General features: G+C 36.4%; 1 protein-coding gene across 4 annotated transcripts in view; it reads left to right on the forward strand.

Annotated features, from left to right (window-relative positions):
- The window catches only part of PARPBP (PARP1 binding protein), a 57,393-nt gene that overhangs the window by 45,181 nt on the left and 377 nt on the right, over window positions 1-11,835 (forward strand). Inside the window, exons 10-11 of one of the 4 annotated variants that reach the window (XM_080392703.1) lie at window positions 10,287-10,437; window positions 10,971-11,041. In XM_080392703.1, the coding sequence (XP_080248829.1) occupies window positions 10,287-10,437; window positions 10,971-10,993 (174 nt within the window). In that variant the 3' untranslated portion in view covers window positions 10,994-11,041. Of the gene's footprint in view, window positions 1-10,284; window positions 10,438-10,970; window positions 11,042-11,089; window positions 11,435-11,835 lie in introns of those variants that run through there. The other 3 variants (XM_080392700.1, XM_080392702.1, XM_080392701.1) reach the window with 3 other exon arrangements.

An 11,835-nucleotide genomic window follows, 5' to 3' on the forward strand; every position in this document is an offset into this window, starting at 1 on the left:
AACTGGTTCTAGAACAGCCACTGGACTTGATGGGAATTTTAACGTTACATGTTTGATAAGTAGGTGGTCTTGAAAAGGAAGTAAAATGAAAAGCACTGTCAGTATTTCCAGCATGTTTTAAATATTCTCCAACTTTGTTCCATGTGCTTTTTTTGGAATGGGAGTGGGGTGGGTGATGGGTATTTTGTATACATGCACTAATTATTTAGCTTAAAACTCATAGGCAAATAATGAAAGATTGAAGCTGATAAAGGATCTTCATATTAATTTTACAATAAGCAGCATATTTAAATTATAGCTTCTCATAGCAAAAATGTGATATGCTGTTTGCATAATACATTGACACAGTTTCCTTATCTAAATGAAGGTTTTGTAATTGGATTCATGAACAGATGTGTTCAGTATCAAAATAGAAAAAACTATTATCTAAAAGCAATTACCTGTCACATTTGAGACCTTTACTGGAAACTTACAAGATTTTTGACAGAAACTACCAAAAATATGAGTCTTGAGACTGATTCATATTATGAAACTATTTTAACTTTTTTGGGAAGTACTTTTTTGCTAATCAAAAATACTAGATTAGCTACCATCATTTCTGTGCAAAGAGTAGTTCTTTCAGAGGTCTCAGAGTAATTGAATGAGTTCTACTTCAGGAGCAGGAATTGCATGCAAAAGTGACATTCCTGTGCTGCTTTTTTAGTGCTTGGCTCTAATAAGTGTCCTGTGACCCCTGTGATTCTTGTTAACACAATAAAGAATCTGACTTTTTCAATAGGACTCTTGTCCTAGCCTTGCTTCACCATGATTGGTGAAATAGAATGTTCCTGTAGCAAAACAGAATGAAACATGTGATGGTTTTACCCAATAGTTTTTGAGATCTTTCAGGTAACTTCTAGAACTGATTGTGGTGCTCTCCTGGTGCCTCCTAATATAATTGAGGATGACTATATTGAAATATGTATAGCCTGACATCGGTGCTGGGGGAGGTTATGGAGCAGATCATCCTGAGCACCATCACAGGGCACTTGCAGGACAGCCGGGGGATCAGGCCAGAACAACATGGATTTATGAAAGGCAGGTCCTTCTTGACCAACCTGATCTCCTTCTATGACAAGATAACCCCTCTAGTGGATGAGGGAAAGGCTGTGGATGTTGTCTACCTGGACCTTAGTAAAGCCTTTGACACAGTCTTCCACAGTATTCTGCTGAAGAAACCACCTGCTCATGTCTGGGACGAGTGTATTCTGTGGTGGGTTAAAAGCTGGCTGGATGGCTGAGCTCAAAGAGCGGTGGTGAATGGGGTTACATCCAGCTGGTGGCTGGTCACAAATGGTCTTCCCCAGGGCTTAGTATTGGGGCCATCCCAGTTTAATATCTTTACTGATGATCAGGACAAGGAGATTGAGTGCACCCTCAGTAAGTTTGCATATGACACCAAGCTGGAGGAAGTGTTGATCTGCTGGAGGGCAGGAAGGCTCTGCAGAGGGATCAGGACAGGCAGGACGGATGATGGGCTGAGGCCAGCTGTATGAGGTTCAGCAAGGCTCAGTGCTGGGTCCTGCACTTGGGTCACACCAGCCCCACACAGCGCTACAGGCTGGGGCAGAGCGGCTGGAAAGCTGCCTGGCTGAAAAGGATCTGGGGGTGCTGGTTAAGAGCCAGCTGAACATGAGCCAGCAGGGTGCCCAGGTGGCCAAGAAGACCAGCAGCATCCTGGCTTGTATCCAAAACAGTGTGGCCAGCAGGACCAGGGAAGTGATTGTCCCCCTGTACTCGGCACCAGTGAGGCTGCATCTCGAACACTATGTTCAGTTTTGGGCCACTCACTACAAGAGGGGCATTGAGGTGCTGGAGCGTGTCCAGAGAAGTCCAATGCAGCTGGTGAAGGGTCTGGAGCCCAAGTGTTATGAGGAGCAGCTGAGGGAACTGGGGTTGTTTAGTTTGGAGAGGAAGACACTCGGGGGGAACCATAATTGCTCTCTACAACGGCCTGAAAGGAGGTTGTAGGCACGCGGGGGTAGGTTTCTTCTCCCAGATAACAAGGAAAGACAAGAGGAAACAGCCTCAAGTTACACCAGGGGAGGCTTAGATTGGATGTCAGGAAAAATTTCTTCACTGAAAGGGTGGTCAAGCATTGGAACAGGCTGCCCAGGGACATAGTGGAATCACCATCCCTGGAGGTGTTCAAAAAACACATAGATATGGTTCTTAGGGACATGGTTTAGTGATTGACTTGGCAGTCCTGGGTTAACAGTTGGACTTGATAACCTCAAAGTTATTTTCCAATCTAAATGATTCTATGATAAATGATCTTTTTTCTTAGGAAAATCAAAATTCAAAGAGAACAATCAAAAGGCCTAAAGGCTGTGGTTTACACTATTAAACTTTCTTTGGCATTTTAGAAGACTGTAAACCTTTCTTAGGATGTTATCTTTTGTAGTTTAGATCTGTGATGGTGGACTCTGTTCCCCTACTTGAGCGATGTGGATGGTAACATGACTGACTGCCTGCTTGGGGCTATGCAGCTCATATCTTAGAGCAACATTCAAGCTGCTAAACTGCCTCTAGCAGTCACAATCAGTCATCTTCACTGGCTTTCTTCCAGTGTATCCTGTTGTACCAGAGACAGAACTGCAGCCAAATATCTCAAGATGTTTTTACATTTAAAAAAGTGAATATAAAAATCATGCAGTTCAGAGTGTAAATGTTCCTCAGTTATGTATCAGCATGGAGTTCTCTTACTCAAGATAAGATGTCGGAGTGTTTCACATTATGTTTGCATTTCTGTTTTCTGTGTGTCAGCCAAACATTGCCACCTAAACTACACTATATTCCTGTGAAGTCTGGAATTATTCTTCTGGTATTCCTGTGTTCACTTTAGTCTTCTCCTTCCAGTCAACTAAAATTGCTGTTGCCAAACAATTAATGACTTTTGTAACTAAAACTCAGATAGTTCTCTGCCATTAATCTTTAACCTCCATCCTCTCACTTAAGATTCTGCTTGCTTTCTTGCAATCTTCGTCTTTCATTTTGTCTTTTTCTGGTTTTCTTTCTACCTTTCTAACAATTTCTACAGAGTTTCTTTTGCGTGTTTCTACTTCTTCCTTTCTTCCTTTTTCTATGAAGACTTTATAGAGCTCTGTCTTCTCTACTTTTCTGGTACCTTCTTTGTAGGTGAATACATCTACAAACAGAAGTTCAGCTATTGTCTTTGTGAACAGTTCACAGATCTACATCTGACCTAAGTGTCCCTTGTGTTGATACTGACATCTTTTGTTACTTGTATGCCATCCTGTTGTTGATCTTGAGATGGTATGTTTATCTTTCCTGGTATACTTAACATTGAGGATGGTATCCTACCTGTTACTTGTTCACTCCAGAACACTTCTGGAATATGTTCTTCTCTATCAGTATCTCCACTCAACTATAACTTATTAAATGTTCATTTTGCTTTTTCATGTGCTCCCATGTATTTTTCTTGGACTTCGTAGTTGCAGCTTTAGCTTGTCTTTCTCCACTGAGATTGCTGTACAAAAAGTTGTTATTAAAGGGATTAGACACTAGATGCCATTCTTCTGTTTGCATCTCAATCTGTTCCTTTAAGTTGTAGTACATATAAGCTACTTATTTTAACCTATCTCAACCCATTGGTTATTTCTGATTTTCTGCTTTGAGTATCTATCCTTGCTTACATTGTCTGCAATAGCAATATTCATTGTTCATTTGTTAATTTTCAGGCCAGCTTTTTCAGCTGTCTGTTTTATACTGTTTCTTACAGCTGCAGGGATTTCCAACAGGTATCTGCAGAACTCATTATCCTCCTTTAAAACCCTTTTCAATACCTTTAAATCAACGTCTCCCCAAAACTTAGCTGTGTGTTGTGTTGAGATGGATGCCCGTTACAATGACTAACTTAAATTCCTTTCTCTGTGAATCCATATATTTTCTTGTCTTGAATTGTAATGCCTCTTGGTAGAAATAAATTTTGTTCTGTCTTTATTGTGCAGCACGTAGCACAATGAATTCCTTGTCCATGACCACAGATCTCAAATACTGTAGTAATATCACCTTCTTACACTGAATATCTGTCTCCATTATTATTTGAAATGTGTACAGATTGCTTGTAAAATTCACAGTTGTAAATTTTGTTATGCATAATGCACTAATTTTAACTGACTCGGAAGAGATAACATACATTCATTTTTTTGAATAAGACAATAGCAATATGATGTTTCTTCTCAATGTCAGTGATTCTTCTGAGAAGTTTCTTGTGCAGTATGTGTGATGTTAGCATTAGTTCCATAAACTTGTCCTAAGGACCTTTTTACCATGCTGCCTCTGGTAGGTGGTTCTATAGATAGTGTGTAGTACAAATTAACGATCTCTCATTAGAACTCGTCCCATAAAAGTCTCCTTTTCCATATTTGAGAGGGGAAGAAAACCACAGTAGTGATGATTGATTTGGTTGTATGCTAAGTCCCATCAAATAAAGAAATTTAGGAAACTCTATAAAGCGAAAGGAGAAACACTTCTCTAAACTTAAAAAGAAAAAAATTAATTATGCCCTCTCCTTCCTTAAAAGGAACTGTTCTCAACTTCTGCAGAATTATGTGGAGGAGTAAAGACTGATAATAGTAGACCTAGGGCATAACATCATGCATATGCGTTTAGTGTCTAAAAATACGGAGAGTGGATAAAGTAAACTGGAATTGGTGTTTAAAAATAAAATAAATCTGTGGGTATTTCCATTGTGCCAAAACAAATTCTTGGCAGCAATGAAAGACAAAGAAATATTTTTGTCTTTCAATCCTCATTAAATACTGGAAGAGATGCAGAAAGATCACCTAACTGTAATGGCATTTGTTAGGAGGCAAAGCTGTAGCTCTGATCCCTTGAGGAGAAAGAAGTCTGGGGAACTAGCATGTTGCATTTTTTTGATTCCCTCCAGCAGAACCAGGTAAGAGTAAGAATCTCAATCTTCCTTCAGAAGACAATTTAGAGTTTCAAGTTTGTTGTGTTTAAGTGGAGTGTTTTCTGGTGAATGGTGTTTTGTGGAAGGATTCTGTAATGCAGAAAGGACTATAGAGCATCTGTTGAATTATGTCTCTTATTGTCAGTTGTTCTTATCACTCTTTTCTGCTTTATAAAAAATATATAGAAATTTTAATGGGACAGGAGAGGGGTATTTTATCTAAAAAATGTTCATCCAACCTCATGTCTACTTCTTTGCATCAGGCTCATGTATCTGAAATAGGTATCCTACCGTATTGTTTGACTATTTCTGTTGATTTCAAAGGGGTTGTGCAACTCCTGCTTATTGGTGCTTTGTTTAGGTTAAAGAGCAACTTAAGACAACAAAACTGTTGCAGAATAAGATTTTCATTTGTCCTCTGTACCATAAAAAAATAATTAGACTTTCAAGCTATAGGTAAAATACTTTCCTGAACTGATGGGATTGGGTGAAACAGAACTCCAGGCGTTAAGAAGGAATAAAAGGTATTAGGCTGTCAGAATGCAGTGTATGAGGGTGACAGTTCTTTTTTCGTAAACTCAGGATTGTTTGGGCCTTTTGATACATTGTTTTAGAAATCCTGCTGCATTGTTAACACATTTACTCTGAAACAGCTGCAAGGACTTTAGCACTTTTTTTCTTAATGTAACTGGAGACAGCTTTTCGTATATGAGGCACCATTTCCCTCCAATTCGGAATGAAACGGTAGTTTTAGTTTTTAAAAGAATTTGTGTCTTAAGAACTCTAACAAATCCTGGCATGCTTGAAGTTCATTGTAATTTTGCTTTGTATAGAAATCCTTCCAAGGAAAAAGCTCCACAAAGGAAAACATCACAGTCTGCCTTTCTCATGTGACTTGTTTGTGCCTATATAAAATGACTTAATATCTAGCTTCATGCACTGCTGTTACTTTTTATTGCTTAGTTCTCTAAATGCTGTTATTTGAGAGAATTGTTTTGCCTATTTGTGATTCCAGTACAAATAAACTGTGACTTGGAAAACTATTATCAGGAAGTTATGAAGAGTTTTCTTTATGCCCACTGTAATTGTGAACAGAAAATTCATAGTAATAGAGAAAACAATCTTCCTCAGATAGTAGTCTCATCTATTGTAGCAAGAAATATTTATTTCTAAGTGGATTATAACTGTGGAGAATACTAAGCTGACTAGTAGCTTTGATGTGTATGGAGTTTGCTAAAAATTAGTATCTTGAGGACAGAGGGGGAGGGGGAAAAGGTTAAGTTCAGCACAGAATCGGAAGAAAGACTTTATTATAGTGTCAGTTGATAAACTGCACTTGTGTAGAAAATACCATTTTTGTTTCTACAAGTCCCCTAAACTACTTTCCTAGGACCCACAGCTGTGAGTTTTGAGTATTTTTGAAACCCAGTAATGAGGTGATTTGAGGCTAAATGTTCTCACAAAAGTTGTAGATTAATTTGGGATAGCAAAAGACTGCTACAATATCATGCTACAAAAAACTGAGAGTTTCAGTACAGTAAAAGCTTGCCATTACCTGAGCTATTCAGGACATTTTTCATGTTTGAGTAACATAATACCTTGGTTTGGCAATGATACTTACCATTTATTGTTTTGTTACTCTTCCCTTTGCATCCCTTCCCTTTTTCAACTTTGTCTTTCAACTTACCTTTAATATATTTTTCTTTAAGGACAAGGGTAAGGGTGGAGAAAATACATTTTCTCTTTTTATCTCTTTTACTCTTCCAAATTATACTCTAATTGCTTGGCTAGAAAATAAAAACATGTGTTTGTTGTTACTGATGTAGGTTTTCAAATTCTATTATGCCATTCCAGTGTATAAAACCCAAATCTCAACATTCTTAGTGACTAAATATTGGCAGTACTGTCTGTATGTAGCTGCTCGAAGGAGATCTGGAATAGATTTAGAAATAAATAGAGCATGCACCATTAATACTTCATATGAAAATGGATGTTTTACATTAGCATCTCAAACAACTGAAAAACTTCTCTAGCTGTAGAAGTCAAGGTGGGAGAATGTCTTGTTTTATCTACTCATTAGGGCTACTAATTGACCTACATGTTCTGAAACGCTGTCTTAAATTCTATCATACTGTCTTCCAGCTGAGCAGTGATAACAACAAACCCCTTTTTCTGAAACACAGCAGAACTTCTTTCTTTGTATAGGAATAACAGCAGCATCCCGCTTGCTTGTGAATAGGAGAGGGGATAGTAAGTCTGAATTCATTGTACGCCATTTGTGTGCAACTACTTGGTTAGCAAATTGAGCTCCCAACATCTTTTTGCTCTCCCAGAGCTGGGTCCCCTCAAAGCAGTGGATTTCAGGAAATTTAATATAAAAACCCTCTAATTTCTGAAAGCTATTTCAAGCTGTTGATAGGCTTTATTATGTGTACTCCAATCAAGCTTTAAGTTCCTCCTTTTTTTTTCCTTTTTTTTTCTTTAAAAACATTCCAGTAAACTCTACTTTTTAATTCAGCACTAGACTTGTGCTCTTTTGTGTTCTGCCTTCAGCCTCCTAAAATTACTTACTGCTATTTCACTCAGTGTCATTCACTTGTGTTTACTGGCAAATATACATTCCTAGACTAGCTGGGAAGTTTGACTGCTTCAACAAATTCAGTCTTGCACTCGCGATTTATATGTACCCTCTAGATTAGTACTAACATCATCTGAAACAGTCATATTTGGTAGAGCTTTGTCTACTGTTTGCAAATGGCTAACTGGTATGTGGTGCAGTAGAGTGAAGTTTTGAGACATATTTCAAGCTTCAGTGAAGTTGAAACAGGCAGATGGGTTTGTGCTGCAAGTTTTCTGTGTTTAAGCTTGATTTCTGTCCTTTTGACTTCACATATTCAAATCCCCACAAACTGAATTATTGAAGTGTTGAATGGGGGTGGTAAAAAGAAACCCCCAGACATAACTGGATTTATTGGTTATAGAATGGTAACTGTCAGGCTTTCTTGCTCAAGTTTGATGGTTGTTGTGCTGTGTTGATCATCAGCTCAGCACAAATAGTAAGTTATTTGCCTCTTGCAATAGGAATATGTGATAGAACCCTGTGCACATTATTGTGTAATTTTTTATGTCTGTCACTTGCTGAAGAGTAATTAAGAATTGAGGGAATTTTAAAGGATTAAGGTGAAGTGTTTCAGAAACAGCAAATACAGGAATATTTTTTTTTAATATTACAGTAACATTAAAGAAAATGTAAGCCCATATAGTCTGAATATTGTAATTATATAATAGGATGTTGATTAGGTTTAAATTGGATTAGAGTTGCATTTTTAATTACTTAAATTTTTTTTAAGCTTATTCTGTATATGGCTTCTCTAGCCTTCAAAACATTTTCTGAAAAGAGTATAAAGTTAATGACATACACTTAATGACTCATTGAGCTAAGGCACAAATTTAAAGCACACAAAACCTTGTAAATTTCTATGTATATAGTCTTACCTTACAGGAAATGTTTTAAGTACAGAGTAGTTTAACACTTAGATTAGAATTGCTGAGAGTCAGGCTGGCTAGTTCCTCCTGATGAATCCACCTTTCTTTCTCAGGCTGTTTGGGACAACTGGATCTTTTTAACTCTAGAAGGGAATACTGAGGTTTAAGGTAATACTATATATGTACAGATATATTAAGTCAGAAGGAACTACATTTCTGTAAATAGATGGGTTATGTTTTTTCCAAAAAGACTAGGTGTGTTCACCTAGTCAACTGCAGTATCAGGAAGAAGAGACACTTAGGTTGCATGTCAATGATAAAAAGTTAGTCTGTTAGTTTATATGAACGAACCCAGTATCTGATGAAAGTGGTGTAAATTGGGACTGGATTTTGTGGATGAAGGCCCCTGGGAAAGGAAATTTCTGGGAACATATTATTTTCTTTCATTCTGTCTAAATCTGAGGTTTTGAGTTAGAAGAAAAACATACCTATAAGGGTCAAACCTGAACTGCAAAATTGATACATGCTTGTGTTAAGAGGAAAAATAGACTTGCATAATACAAAATTTTTAATCAGAAAAGTGGCTGTAAACCTCATACTTGACAAATCATTCCTTTTATCTATCTATATATACACTAATATTTTTTGTGACGTTTCTTGTTTTAGCTTTTTCCTGATATTTGTATGTAGCACCTGTTCAGCTCAAATATGACTTATCTATGATGTTATAATAGAATTATTAGCTAAAAAAAGTAATATATTGTAATTATCTCTTCTGTGCTGTATGTTTCAACATATTTTGTATAATCCAGTGGGGATGAGAGTAGAATTTATCTTGCAGAGTCTATACCATTTGTGATAAACCGGTCAGAAATTACAAAGCTTGACCCTGAAATTCCAAGCTGTTGTGAAGCTGTAATTTAAGTGTAAACTGAGGAAGTTTGACCTGTAAACATGGATTCATTAAATATGGATGTATTTAATATATTTAAATATTTTTTTCTGTCATTGAGCCAAATATTTTGATATACCTGTGCTGAGACTAGGTTCCCTGCTTCCAAGACTAGAAGGTGGAGATGAGCATGCACACCCAGATACAACAGTGCTTTTTACTATTGTAGGTTTCTGGCAGCTTACACTGTATGGGTATGTTTTGACAAATGTGGAAATAGGCATTGGCATTCAAAGATGGAATGGCTTTATTTTGTGAGTAAATGGGAAATCTGAAATTTGCCAAAGAAAGATCTGAAATAATACTTTATATTCCAATTTTAGGTATAAGTATATTGAAGCTTAGTTTATATTCCTTATCATTACTTTTCAGTGTTGCTGTTATGCTTACCTCCATATAAATTGGTTAAGTGGTGAGACTTGTCATATACTTGGCATTTATGATCAGACAAATCAAAGGTGATGACCCGTAGAAGTATGATAATTGACCATAGCAGCTAGGACAACTACTCAAAGTGGTGGAGTCTAGAATCTGCAGTCTATTGAAAGAGGGGGCTAAATTTGACAGAAAATCTTAGCTTGAAGCTTTAAAAGTTAATGTGTAACTTTTCAGAAAGAGGTGAAAAAAGATTTTAAAATTGTTTTAGGACTTTAATAGAAGAATTTATAAATATTCTTGAAAGGCTTTACACTTTGTAAATAAATACTTCATAAGTATTTTTTAACATGAGTGTACTCATTTTTCTGGTATTTTATGTGGTCTAAAAAGTTTTCAGGGAAGAAGAATGGGGAAACTTATTATTTCACTAATCTTGCAGGTGTTGTCTTTCACTTTTGTAAATAATTAAAGCTAATACCAGATTGTTATTTGCAGATGAAACCATCTTCAATCAAATCTCAGTTTGCATGTACATATAAAAACGAGTTGAGTGAAACAAAGTATCAGCATTTCCTCAGCAGTAGCCGAATTCCAACCTGCATACATCCAGCACCAAAGCAACATTTAAAAGCTGGATATCTCACAGGTAAGCTGTAGTAGGATTGAATAAGTAAATGTGATAGTTAATATTTCAAGTGTTATCAAACCAGGCTTTAGTAAAACTCAAGTACAAATAAGTTTTCAAGAAAAAAAAAAAGACATCTCATTGCTGTCTGTAAGCTATGATCAGTTAACTGTCTTAGCATCAAAACTGTAATGTTAATGCTTTGGAAATATAAATATGTTTCAAAAAAATATGCATTGATGCTGTCTTGAGGTTAAAAAATTGATACGTTTTACATATATTATGAAAAAGTTTCTTCTTACTTTACAAAAGCAAGCTAAAGTATATTTTTTGCCATTAAAAAGGGAAAACATTTTTTACTGCACCCTAAACCGTATCATATATATAACTTATAAGCTCTTTAATCATATTTTCCAATACCTTAATATTATAAATCAAATTCCCTAAGTTAGTTGCTATTACATGTTTTTGAGCAATGTCATTTTAAATTGGCAATGCACTTATGAACACATAGCAAATGTAACTGCAATGACCAGCATAGTTTTGTTTTACAGATAAAGCACTAGTTTTGATTTAAAAAAACACACAGGCAGTCCGCTGATAGAAAAAGAATGAATAATCCCAGGTAACTTTTTATTTCTTCACATATGTTTTTGATATTCTTACATGACAGAAGGTATGAATTCCTGTCTTGATGTACCAGTGCTTGGAACTATTTCTGAAAATGTTCACCAGACTAGAAGTTACACAGAAATGGGAAAGCTGAGTTGTCAGCCAAGAAGTGAGAACTCCAAGAATGAACAGATGGATTTGAATAATGACAAAGTAATCTGCGATAAGGAAAGCGAACTGTCTTTGCAAAAAATTGCTAAAAGACCTAAGACTTCAAACAATCCTCAGAAGGAATTAGACAGCAAAACTGGTGGAAAAAGAAAACACAGCAAAACTGCAAGCAAGAATAAGTTGATTGCTGGTCAGGCAAAATTAACTCACTTTTTTCGACTATAAGGTTTTGTTCGACATATATGGTATGTTGGCTGGTTCAGATTTGCAAGAAAAGGGTGAAATTAATGAACTGCTTCCTTTCATACTAAAATACATGGAAGGAGCTTGTGTGTAATATTAGACAATTAATTACAAACCTAGATTATGCGGAAGTCTTTTATTTTTTGATAACAATACATTGTTAGTAGTTACAGCTATGTTCTTTTTTGGTAATGAATTACTTCTCCTTCTACAATGCTATGGGAAAGCATTTTTGGATGCATATGTATAGCCACACTGAAACACAGTAACTTCAAGTTACATTAAACTCATAATAAAATGTTTGGTCTTCAAAGAAGGTGGTGTAGGTCAGAAGTTTTCAGACTTGCCAACAAGGTCGATAGACTCTTCCCAGCATACACCTGAGCACTACAG

The sequence above is a fragment of the Falco punctatus genome (genome assembly GCF_963210335.1).
Source record: "Falco punctatus genome assembly, chromosome: 6".
Taxonomy (NCBI): domain Eukaryota; kingdom Metazoa; phylum Chordata; class Aves; order Falconiformes; family Falconidae; genus Falco; species Falco punctatus.